The sequence below is a fragment of the Triticum aestivum genome, chromosome 5B (assembly GCF_018294505.1).
Source record: "Triticum aestivum cultivar Chinese Spring chromosome 5B, IWGSC CS RefSeq v2.1, whole genome shotgun sequence".
NCBI classification, from domain to species: domain Eukaryota; kingdom Viridiplantae; phylum Streptophyta; class Magnoliopsida; order Poales; family Poaceae; genus Triticum; species Triticum aestivum.
The window spans coordinates 343,038,290-343,051,435 of NC_057807.1; the positions used below are offsets into that span (position 1 = coordinate 343,038,290).

At 44.8% G+C, this 13,146-nt stretch overlaps 1 protein-coding gene across 1 annotated transcript; it reads right to left on the reverse strand.

The window, feature by feature from the left end:
• Positions 1–11,960: 11,960 nt before the first annotated feature.
• Positions 11,961–12,823, reverse strand: LOC123116093 (ASC1-like protein 1). Its single transcript, XM_044537094.1, has 4 exons — positions 12,672–12,823; positions 12,402–12,587; positions 12,097–12,281; positions 11,961–11,992 (listed from the first exon to the last, which is right to left on the reverse strand). The coding sequence occupies exons 1-4, from the start codon at positions 12,803–12,805 to the stop codon at positions 11,961–11,963; spliced, it is 537 nt and encodes a 178-aa protein (XP_044393029.1). The 5' UTR covers positions 12,806–12,823.
• Positions 12,824–13,146: the final 323 nt, after the last annotated feature.

Sequence of the window (13,146 nt, forward strand, 5' to 3'; positions counted from 1 at the left end):
CGGCCGTCCGCAGCGCAGCCGCCGCGCCCCGCGCGAGCGCCGCCTCCCAAGGAGGTCGTCACATCCTGCGCTGCAGGACCGCTGAAGGAGGAAAGAGATCCCCGCCGCCGCCTACGTCGACCGGGCTTTGCCCGGCGGCGCGCTCCGGCGACGGCGAGGGAGGGGGTCGTGAGGAGGAGGACGGCGGCGGATTTAGGGTTCGTCCCTCCCGCTCGAGGGAACGGGACGGGACGAGGGGGGAAAAGTCAGAGCTCACTTTATTTTTATTATGGTCTCTTTATGTGTAAATCGGTAATTGGAAAATCATGCTTTCATCCGGCTGCTGCAAATTACCTTTCTTTTCAGAGTTGCTAATTCTCATCTAATTGGGAATTTGTCATCTAACTTCCTCGCCGGCCGACCTATAATCTCAGGATTCGTGTTTTTCAGCGGAGGCTCTCTTTTTTTTTTTCCTTTTTCAGAAGAATCAGCGCAAGCTCTCAGTGTCCTAGTCCACGCACAGGTCGGGAGATAGTCTGCAATCGTGTTTTTCGGCGCGTCCTTTGGGCCGGCTCATTACGGGGTGGGGCGCTCCTATTGATTTCATTTTTTCCTCTCTATTTTTCCTTTAAAAATTGTTCGGGACTTCAAAATTAGTTCTGAATTTCAAAATAGTATTCATGCATTCGAAAAAATGTTCTTGAATTTAAAAAAAATCATAAAATGTTGTCATATTTCAAAAAATGGTCACAATCTCAAAAAGTTTCAAGAATTTAAGAATTGATCATTATTTGAACAAATGTTAAAATTGAAATTTTAGCAGTTCTGTAAAACATTCACAAACTCAAAAATTGTTCGCAGTTTTTAGAAAAATCACAATATAAAAAAATCACGAATTCAAAAAATGTTCAGAACTTCGAAAATATTTAAAATTTTAATAATCTTAACAAATTCAAAAAAGTTCACGAATATTAAAGATGACCGCAAAATGAAAATAAATAAAAATGAAAAAGAGAAAAAGAGAAGAAAACCCAAAATGATTTTTTTAAAAACCGGTGTGAAAAGGCTCTAGAACCTTCCCAAAATCGAAACATGGAGTATACCGGACATGAGAACTTTGGTCGACCCAATGTTGTGCGTAGTGATCACACGGGGATGCGATTGCTCGCTACCCAGCGACCTGCGTCGGCGATGGGGTTCGACCCAGTCGGGGGCGCCTCTATGTGCGGCCCCTACAATTTGCCGCAATGTGCGACAAATTTGGTTTTCCTTAGAGGCATATTGGAGATTTTTTTGGCCAGTCTATTAGGAGACAAGGCCGAGCACAAGGAACTGCAGGAAGATGTTGTTGTGTCCAACTTTCACGGCAGGTTTCGTAAACCCATCACCTCCCTGTTCCAAGGCCGACGGTGAAGCGTGCCACGAAGAAGCACACTCGTCGAACAAATGTTCACCGCAGTGCAAGGTTGCGGGGCAGGTTCATAAGTGCACTATTGTTTCGGCCTGTGATAGGTTAAGATAATATATTATTGATTTAAAAGTAATAGTTCATACAGACAATCAAGCTCTAAAGTATCTACTTACTAAGAAACATGTAAAACCCGGCTTCATTCATTAGGTTTTATTACTTCACAAGTTTGATTTGCATATTATCAATAACAAGGGCGAATATAACCATGTTTGGTTTAATCTTATATTGCTCAACCACAACATAATTTTGTGCAATAGGTGCATATAATCATTTTTGGGAGAAGTAAACTCCCAAGCTTCTTGGTAGCCATAATGGTAAATTACCGAGTTTTCCTAACTTGCGAAAAATAGGCTAATGACAAAAACATATTATAGCTAAAGCGAAAATAGATAACAAGTACTCTAGTAACCTTACTAGGGAAATATACTTCCTTGGCAATGGCGCAAAAAAAGGGTTGATTGCCGTCGATCAAGTTTCGGATGTAAATATAGCCTTCTTCCCTAGAGATCCTACAATTTATCGAATCCAGAAAGTGATGATGCTTGATACGAAAATATCTACAAGTACTTGTTATTTCAAGACGTTTGAGTTCACCTAACAATTCGCAGAAGCGATGAGAACACTAATAAAGATATATGCCAGGGCTTAAGATTTCATCTACAGTCGTGTACATGTGCTCGGGATACAAACTAGATAAATCAACATCGCACCGGTAAACATTGTTATATATGTAGTACATGAACTATGTGTGAGATGCGTCCAAATAACCCCTGGACCGACTGCCGCCGAATAGGTGTCCAACCAAGACCCTATCCGACTCATGGGGTTATCTCGGTTATTATGGATAACCATACCAACACATTGGGCATTTATTGACTACACCATAATTTCCACCAGAGATGTGATTACGACTATCATACTAATCCTAATACTACCGACGTTTGACATAGCTTTCATCTCCTCTCAATACTTTAACTCTATGTGTTCTGATCTTCAGTATCTCGGATACCAGCGCACCCTAGGATTGAGGTAGAGACAAAATAGTTGGACAACACATATACATAATGTTCTCTCAAAGTCAACCAACAATCCCTTAATGCGCATACATGGGGCTATGAAGCTACGCATCAGACCTTAGGCCGGTGGAACTACTAGCACATCGCGAATAAATAACGAACAATAGACATTGTAAACAAAGTTACTTGAAGATAAATGATTGAAAGTCCTACAATGCTGATGAGCGTGATGTAATCTCGATTGGAAGTAATTAAACTAATTTAGATGGAGGCTACGGTGGAAGAGATGGCGGTGGTGGTTGCGCAAACGCGGTGTAAATGGGAATGGTGACAGCTGGAAAGGTAAACTGGCGAACTCCAAAACTCTCGGGACTCCTCGAGTTGAAGGGTTTTCCTCTCCTTTATATAGTACATATGGATGGACTAGGATTTTGGGGTGCCTCTACTATGAATTGGAACCGGGTCCTTTTGCGAAAGTCGTCAGGATGGTGCCATCGACGCGGCGGTAGGCAGCACGAGTAGCAGTATGACCAGTGGTGGTCGTACCATGCACAATCTTCTTGTTTGGAGACTCTAGTGCATGCCGAGTCGAATGGCAATGATCTTCACGCTCAGTATATTCAATATATGACTTGAGTTTTCATGTAAAATCACCCATTTCTGCAAGGAACAATATATACGAGATTTGTAATCCTTTGAACTTATTAGTCATTAGCAGGCAAATCGATGTGATCATTACAAAATAATTCAAGAAAATTCAGTTTAAATACGAGTGAAAATGAGTGAAAAATCCACTCATCATCATGCAGCGCTAGAGTTTCACTGTCGCCACGTCAAGTTTAGTCGCCGGTTTTGGGGCAGGCATGTTCGATGGAATTGATAGCAATTGACTACTAGTATCTTAGATGCGAAAGTAGGCAACATTGCAGAGACGAGCACACACGACTGCCTAAAGGATCGGCCATGGCGATCAGAATCCTGGTAACAAATTGTATAGCAGCAACGAGCTCTCCTGAGAGAGGAGGAGCTCAAATGAGCGTTGCGTGCGAAAACTCTTAAGGTTGTCCAAGGGGACGACAACACACAGTTCTTCCATATGGTTGCAAATGGTAAACATAGGAAGAAGAAGATCATTCAGCTTGAACAGGATGAAGGAACCATTGAGGGCCATGACAATCTGAAAGCGTATATTTCCAAATATTATAAAAACCTCTTTGGACCTCCCAATACTTCCATGGTATCTCTTGATGAGTCTGTGATCGATGATATATCTCAATTGCAGGCAGCAGAGAACGATGTTCTCTCTGCACCGTTTACTGAAAAGGAAGTGCATCTGGCCATAACCCAAATGAAGCAGAATAAAGCACCGGGACCAGATGGGTTCCCAGTTGAATTCTATAAGAAATGTTGGCATATCATTAAAGATGATCTTATGCCTATGTTTCACGATTTTTTCGATGGCCATTTGGAGTTGTTTCACCTCAACTTTGGTACGATAACGTTGTTACCTAAGAAGAATGAGGCGGTTCGGGTCGAACAATTCCGACCCATTTCCCTGCTGAATGTGAGTTCTAAAATTTTCACAAAGGTAGGGACCAGTAGATTGACACAAATTGCTCACTCAGTGGTTCAACCTAATCAAACAGCTTTCATGCCGAGACGACACATACTAGAAGGCGTGGTCGTCTTGCATGAAACTCTTCATGAGATTCACTCGAAGAAACTAGACGGGGTTATCTTCAAAGTGAATTTCAAGAAGGCTTATGATAAAGTAAAATGGCCGTTTCTTCAACGGGCAATGCATATGAAGGGTTTTAGTGAAACCTGGAGGAACCAAGAGGATACTCAAGTCCAGAAGGGTAGTGTCGGAATTAAGGTGAACGATGACATCGGTCACTACTTCCAGACGCATAAGGGGTTGAGACAAGGGGATTCCATGTCACCTCTTCTGTTCAATATTGTGGCAGATATGTTGGCCGTCATTATTGGCAGGGCTAATGGTCATGTAGAGGGTCTAGTTCCTCATCTAGTGGATGGAGGGGTGTCCATTCTATAATATGCTGATGATACTATTCTTTTCATGGAACATGACTTGGCTAAGGCACAAAACATGAAACTTATTTTATATTTATTCGAACAATTGTCTGGCTTAAAAATCAATTTTCATAAGAGCGAGGTGTTCTGCTTTGGGAAGGCCAAAGACGAGGAACATACATACAGACAATTGTTTGGATGCGATTTAGGTGCTTTACCATTCAGTTATTTGGGTATTCCGATTCATCACCGTAAGCTGTCCAATGAAGAATGGAAATGTATTGAAGAACGAATTGAAAAAAAACTCAGCTGCTGGAAGGGCAAGCTGATGTCATATGGCGGTCGGCTAGTTTTGATTAACTCAGTTCTGACCAGCATGCCAATGTTTTTACTTTCATTCTTCGAAATTTCGAAAGGGGTCCGGAAGCGACTTGATTTCTTTAGATCTTGTTTCTTTTGGCAGCCTGATGAGGCCAAGAGGAAATACCGCCTCGCGCGATGGGATATCCTGTGTAGACCAAAAGATCAAGGGGGGCTTGGTATTGAGAACTTAGAAATTAAGAATAAATGCCTTATGAGCAAAAGGTTATACAGGTTAGAGACAGAGCCGGAGGGCATGTGGTCTCAAATCTTGCGTAATAAGTATTTGCACACGAAAAAGCTTGCCTAGGTTACCATCAAACCCACTGACTCGTCCTTCTGGAAGGGACTTATGAGAGCGAAGGACATGTTCTTTCGTAGGGTCAAATTCTTGGTTGGCAACGGGATGTCAACAAGATTTTGGGAGGATACGTGGCTAGGAGAGACGCCTCTGGCCTTACAATATCCTACCCTCTACAATATTGTGCAACGAAGGAGGAGTACGTATGTATAATCCTTCAAACTATCCCCTTAAACATCCAGTTCAGACGTACGTTAGTGGGTGAGAGGTGGACAACCTGGATGCACTTGGTTCGGAGGTTGATTGAAGTTCGTCTCTCCGACATGCCGGATTCAACAAAATGGAAGTTAACTAAAAATGGGATATTTACTGTGAAATCTTTTTATACGGATTTGATTAATTCTGGCCCCCTCTCAAGGTCTTTGCATATTTGGAAGGTTAGAGTTCCTTTGCGGATCAAAATCTTTATATAGTTTGTTCACAAGCAAGTTATTCTCACAAAGAACAACCTTCTTAAGAGGCGATGGATAGGAAACTCGCGGTGTTGTTTTTGTGCTCAGGATGAGATAATACAACATTTATTTATTGATTGCCCACTTGCCAAGTTACTTTGGAGAACGATTCATACAGCCTTTAATATCAATGCTCCGGTAGATATTGCGTCTATGTTTGGGACGTGGTTAGCTGGGATTGAACAGAACATGGCAGCTCGTATTTGGATTGGAATATGCGCGCTATTATGGGCCATATGGAACTGCAGAAACGATATGATTTTTAACAGACGACACAACTTAACTTTTTTGCAGGTTATCTTGAGAGCTACAGCTAGGATCCGTACGTGGTCCTTACTCACTCCTATGGACTCCAGGGAGCCTTTGGTTACTGGGTGCAACCAATGGGAGATGGTGGCTCGGGGTATATTCAACCGGTTCGGATGGCGTTCGCATAATAGGATAGGAGTCTAGAGAGCTTATCCTTATTTTTACCGCTCCGGTTAGCTTGTATCTTTCCAGTTTTTTTTTTGCTCCGTTTGCGAGCTGTAAGACAATCATGACGCTACTTTCTGGATTTTTAATAAGAAAGCCGTATGCATCATCATGATGCAGAGGCCGGGGGCATGCCTCCATTTCCAAAAAAACATATATTGCAAAGGATAACTTTGATGCTTGTTTTGATTGAAGACAATCTAAGGAACCACGGGTGTTGTTATCCGTGGCAAGAAAGGAAAGTTCATTGTCGCAAAGAATTCAAGTATAGAGCTTGTCCATGATATCCTACAGCCGAAGTAATTGTAGCCAAGGAAGGTTTGTTACTTTTTTTTTTTTTGCGGAGAAGGAAGGTTTGTTATTTGGAGTGCGGCGTTTTGGTGTCCAGACTCATCTGCACCCGGTCATGAAGAAAACAAAACAAATACTAAAAAAATTCAAAAACTTTCAATTTTTTTGTGTGTGGTAGATAATTTGATGCGTGAGGTTCGCTCTCATTTTTAGATCATTTGAACATCTGAGCTGCTCTCGGCAAAAAAGACAAATCGGATCAGAACAATGCACGAACAATTAATATTTTTACAGACCTCGAATTTGTCTTTTTTTAGAGAGCTACTTAGATGTCCAAATGATATGAAAATTGAAGCGAAACTCACGCATTAAATTATCTATCACCCAAAAAAATTGGATTTTTTAATTTGTTTAGTATTTGTTTTGATTTTTTTTTGTCAGGGCGGGTGCAGCTGAGCCTAGGCTCAGAAGCGGATTACCGTGTTACTTGCTGAATCTTTAGAATGTAGTAGAATTGGCGTCAGTCCGAACAACATGAACCTTATCAACATATTGAATGAAGATACCTTTGCAGCAGGAATTGCAGCGGCAGTGTTTAACGATTTCTACTATATATCGAGAGAGTTTGTCAAAGTAAGTTCCATACTTGAGTTCAAATAGGCCAACCCTGTCTTTGGGCTCCAGGCCGCCGGGTTCGACCCGGGTGTGAATATCTAATGTGTCCGTTTAGGACAAATCTAGTTGTGACATAAGCTGATGTTCATTTTGTTTGTGGTCTATATTTTTTGTCCTAATTTTTTTTATTTTTCGTGGCTGCATTATATATTTGTGGAAGCTTACATGTAACATCCTTAAAAAACAAATCTAATTATGTTTCTCATTCTTGTATAAAAATATGCTGAGGGGGTGCTTGCCCCTCTAGTCTCGGCTTTTATTTTTGGCATTGCAAAATACAAGACATCCATATACTTGGTTAGATGATCCTCCTCCACCTATCATGTACCTCTACTGGTGAAAGATGTAACCTTAAATTTTAATGAATAAAGAAAATAGGTACTTTGATCAGGGGGAGGTCTATCCACGACAACTTCATGCTTGTGCAGTGCATGGCACGACGTCTACATGCCCTAAGAGAGACCGCAATCATGCTCAAGCTCGACATATCCAAAGCGTTTGATTATGTGAAGTGGCCATTCTTAGTGGAGGTGCTCAAACACATGGGGTTTGGCAATAGATGGATTTCATGGGTGTGCGGCATCCTAGCAAACTCAAGCACAAGAATCATGGTGAATGGCACTCCCGGGATGCCGATATACTACAGGAAAGGGCTCCGCCAAGGAGACCCAGTTTCGCCAATGCTCTTCCTACTGATAATGGAGCCTTTACAAAGTTTTTTTGAGCTGGCGGTGGAGCGTGGATCACTTACCCCCCTTGCAAGATCAGGTATGAAGCAGTGTGTCTCGATGTTCGCGGATGACGTGATGATTTTCCTCAAGCCGGATGATATGGACTTGCATGTTTGTGCATCGCTGCTGCAAGTGTTTGGAGATGCTTCGGGGCTGCGTGTCAACTTGGCGAAGAGTGCCGCCTTGCCTATCCACTGCTCGGAAGACATATTGAACAGAGTGGTGCGGATCCTTGGCTGTCCAGCGGGTAGATACCCTAGTAAGTACCTTGGCCTCCCTCTGACTTTACGGAAACAAACTGCGGCACAGCTCGGTGGCCTCGTGGACAAGCTTGCAGGACAATTGCCGAAGTGGAAGGCGACATACATGCCCAAAAGTGGGCGTCTAACTCTGGTGCAATCCGTCTTGTGCGCTATCCCGATCCATGCAATGATGGCGCTCGACCTGCCACAAAAAACAATAATAGCCATGAACAAGATATGTCAAGGATTTCTATGGTGTGCAAAGGAGCAAGCGAATGGTGGTCATTGTGCAGTGGCATGGAAGCAGGTGTGCACACCAAAGTGGGCAGGAGGGCTTGGTATCCCTAACTTGAGATGGCTGAATGTTATTGTGCAGTCACGGTGGCCATGGTTACAAAGATCCGACCCTAGCAAACCATGGGCTGAGTTCTCCATCCCGGTGCCTGAACAGTCCACGCACCTTTTCCGTGCGGCAACTAGAGTATCTGTGGGAGATGGAAGAACTACTCTCTTCTGGGAGGATCGGTGGCTGAACGGAATGTGAATACAAGAGCTTGCGCCAGCTCTTCACAACATGGTGGCCAAACGGACCCGCTACTCGTGTACAGTGGAACAAGCTTTGGAGGAAGGCATCTGGGCACGGGACATTGGCCCCGAACTCACTGAGCCGATGCTACAAGAGTACCTTCAATTATGGTCAAGGGTTCAGACCACACATCTATAGCCGGGATGCGCTGACGTAATCAGATGGTCCTGGGAGCACAATGGACAGCATTCCACGCGCTCAGCTTATGAGGCCATGTTTTGGGGACGTGAAGGAATCTCGACATCTGCATTCACTTGGAACTCTGGGGCGCCAATGCGGTGCCGTTTCTTTACATGGTTGGCGCTTAGGAATCGCTGCTGGACCTCCGACAGATTAGCCCGACGTGGGTTGGACCACCAAGAGACTTGCCCTTTTTGCGACCAAGAAGAAGAATCCATTCAACACATTCTGTTGCACTGTGTCTTCGGCAGAGAGGCGTGGACGGTGCTCTGCCGGGCTTTGGGGAAATCTGAGTGGGTGATGATACGACCCAGCTCGCTGCAAGACTGGTGCACTGACAAGGTCAAGAACAAATCAGCCCGAAAAGACGTCAGAACTCTCTTCACACTTGTGATGTGGGAGTTGTGGAAGCACAGAAACGCAATCGTCTTCGACGGGGCAACTCCATCCATAAGGCGAGTGTTGCAACGTTTGCAGGAGGAGGGGAGGACATGGAAAAAGGCAGGACTCTTCAAGTGCGACACGACGGCGTTCTTTGGGGAGTTAGATAGGTGGGCATGTGTGAGGAGTTAGTTCGTGTGTGGGTACACCGGCCTAGCTGGGTGAAACAAGCGTGCAAACACTTTGTAATTAACAGTTGTACGAGTTCTTTTTACCCCTCTTTCTTCTTTAATATATAATATGCACACTCGTGCATATTCTAGAAAAATAAATGCTGGAAATATTCCTGACCCTCTCATAGAACGGTTCTCCAGCTTGTCGACCTGTGGCAGGATCTGCAGTCGGTGTCGTTTCGCACCGATGTGGCAGTAGCTGCTAATGTATCATTGGTTTTGTGTCGCAGATTCTTCATGGCAGCCACGTAGGAGAGCAGCTATCGTAAAAATGACTTCGAGTTGGATTAGTAGCCGGGAAAGGAAGGCGTAATTAAGTGCTGCTGGCGAGGGCTTCCGAGATGGCCTCAAACTCATTAAACTTGGCACTTAAGCTTCAAATGCACGCACGCAAATCCGGTTTTCGGACGGATCACATCACATACGCATCCACGGTTTGGAATCGGCGTCACACCTGGCCTGAGCTCATCAATAAAAGGCAGCCAACCTGCTTCCAATCTTCACCAATCACCAATCACCAGCCCTTACCCAGCGAAGCGACCGGCGTCCCCTGTTCCCTTCCCATGGAGATTGCCTACCCCTACGGCGGGGAGCTCACCAGGAAGCACGGCTCCGTGACAGGCCAGCCGTTTGCCGCCAAGATCGACATCATGTCCGGCCAGAAGCGCGCGAGGGAGATGCAGATCCTTCGGCAGCGGTTCCAAGCAGAGCTCGTCGCCGTCCGTGGCCTCCTCCACAAGGCGGCCGCCGTGCTAATTCCCGCCTCGTCCCCGTTGGCTCCCCGCGTTAAGGAGAGTCGTCCAGGGTTCTTGGCCGAGGAGCCGCCGGCCAAGAAGAGGAAGGCGTCTCCTCCCGTTCCTGTGATCAATCGCAAGAAGGCGCCAACGAAGAAGAAGATGACGGCCTCTGAGAGGGAGATGCTCGCGGAAGACCTGGAGCTGTTCGTTGCGGAAATCCCCGATCACATCGTCCAGCTCTTGCAGAAGCACAGCTGCGCCACCCGCCCCGGCGAAATCGAGATGGACCTCCACGCGTTGGACGACGCTGCTGCTGTCGAGTTACAGGAGCAGGTTGACAAGTTCGCTCGAGAGAGGAGGTCGGCGAATCCGTCGCCCCAAGAACGCCACCAAGACGGCCCTGAGGCGATGAACGAAGAGGAGGACGAAGAAGTTGACATCTGTGGCGGCGTCTCCCCCTTGGTGATCGTGCCGCAACCTCTGCTGCAAGAACGCCACCAAGACGGCCCTGAGGTGATGGCCGAAGAGGAAGAGGAGGAAGAAGTTGACATCTGCGGTGGCGTCTCCCCATTACCGATCGTGCCGGCACCTCTGCTGCTCGTCGAAGATGAAACAGCCAGCGGCAGCCCAAGCTCCAGCAGCAGCAGCAGCAGTTCAGATACTGATTCCAGCGACAGCGATTCAGACACTGATTCCGGCAGCAGCGACTCGGGTTCAGAGCACTCCGGCGGCAGTGACTCAGATTCTGATTCTGACGAGATCGTCGACAGTCCAGCACCGGCCATCACGCCTCCAACATGTGAGCAGCTCGCCCGTGCTCTGGAAAGGCAGCGAAAGGAGGCCACGTCCCGGGCGAGGGAGAAGGCCCGTCAGGAGCTGCTCCACATGGAGAAGACGGCAATGCCCGACGATACCCTACACCGAGAGGATCTGAAGAGGCTCGGCATTGATGAGTACAACACGGCGAAGCCCAGCAACTTGCTGCGGCAGATTGGGCTCTACCTCAAGGTTGACGAAGACTGGAAGCAGCAACGCCGTCAAAGCTTCCACGAGGATTTAGAGGAAGGCGAGATTCGGTAGTGATCGTCGTTGCTAGCAAGGTCCTATAACAAGTGATGCTGTTGCTGATGGCTTGATGCCTCACAGAAAACTTGTAGCTCTCTTCTGTAGATTGTATGTGTGCTGAACATGATTGGATATACGAAAGTACATGATCAATTACACTGAGTATCAACTAAATTAGTGATGTCTTCTTTGTAAACATGTTTAACAGATATGTCCATTTCCAATATCAATCATACTGAATATTTAACATGAACCGCAAGCATATATAATAATGGCATATAAGGACCACTAAATTTAGAAAAAAAATTGAGAATAGGACCACGAAATTTCAATCAAGCCACATATATAAAAGAGAGTTTTTATAACTCGGAGGCTCAGTATTTCTGAAAAGACATCTTCACATACATATGGAGATTAATATCACGATGTATGATTGATGCCTCAAGACCCTGAATGATAGCATCACCTTATACATTCAATATATAAAAAAGATACATATCAAGGAGGCTTGTTCCAGTGGCACCGAGATTCGAGCCTTTTCAGTTTTCGTTTTGTGCCTGAATTTCCTACTAATGAATATGCTAACTAGTTCCTCCTTGACATTCTCATTCTTTATACAACCCGCTTGCACCATTCTCATTCCCAACTGCGAACCATACAGTTCTTCAGTTAAGCATCCAACAACCTTCAGCTTAATCTTCATGGTTGTTTTCGCCTTCAGAATCTGTTTAATAGCAGGGGTAGCTTATAACAAATCCATAAGAGTATGCTGCCGAGAAAGAAAATAAATCTAACACCAAGGAAATGAGCAAGAAAAGAATCACTGACCGGATCGAACATCCTCACCAACATGACCTCTGGACTGAATTTGTTTGACAAGCATCCGGTAAATCAGTACCCACCAATATATGTGAAAGACTAGAAGTGAAAACAAGAGAGTGTTGAAAAGATAGTAGTATGAGGTTCTGTAGATTTTTTTGTTCTCCTTGTCCAAGATCATAGCTATTTCATAACTGAAAAAGACACAAGACCATTGAATTGATCAACAAATGCTCTAAAAAAACTAAGTAGAGTAATGCTGCTTCCTAATCAGGTAAAGTAGCACCACATGCCAGAACAACCAAGAATGTTACCTTGTGCTTCTTAGAATCCAGAAAGGAAACACTATTAGCCGAAGAAAGATCCACGGAGCCACAAAAAGTAGAAATGCTACAACAGCTAGCCACTCACAGCTACTGTACTTCGCCATCTTTCCGATCTCTAGGAATATATCACTTGCATCATGGAGGGGTAAAATGACCGAGCCAGGACGAGATAATCTGTTTGGAAGTAGCAACAACTTCAAGTTTGACTATGCTGTATATTGTTATGGTATACAAGGGCGATTACACTCATCTGCATACCTGCAAATATAGGACACAACAATCAGAACAACAATTGCCACACGGTGAGACATCATGACTCCGAAGTCCTTGCGTCTTGTTTCCCAGAACAGAAGATCAAAGATAGAATATACGTAAAATCCAGCGGCATACATGTATACAGACTTAAGCTTCAGCCTGGAGAGAAAAACAAACAATGTTGAAAGCAGCAGCACCGACAAAGCTTCCAAGAGGATATAGAGGAAGGCGAGATTCGTCGTGATCGTCGTTGCTAGCAAGGTGCTATAAGAAAGTGATGCTGTTGTTGATGACTTATTGCCTAACAGAAAGCTTGTAGCTCTCTTCTGCAAAATGTATGTGTGCTGAACATGATTGGATATATGAAAGTAGATGATCGATTATGAAGACTATTATGTTATGCTCCAAATTCAAGTATAAAGAGGGCGGCTAACTTCTGACGAGCGAGCGGAGCGAGGCCCGATCAATATTGACCTAG

Coding starts and splice junctions, on each gene's coding strand:
- LOC123116093 (XM_044537094.1), bottom strand. CDS start 12,805: ATGTATGCCGCTGGATTTTACGTATATTCTATCTTTGATCTTCTGTTC. Junction 12,282..12,401: donor TGGATTCTAAGAAGCACAAG/GTAACATTCTTG, acceptor TGTCTTTTTCAG/TTATGAAATAGCTATGATCT. Junction 11,993..12,096: donor TGGTGAGGATGTTCGATCCG/GTCAGTGATTCT, acceptor GCTATTAAACAG/ATTCTGAAGGCGAAAACAAC.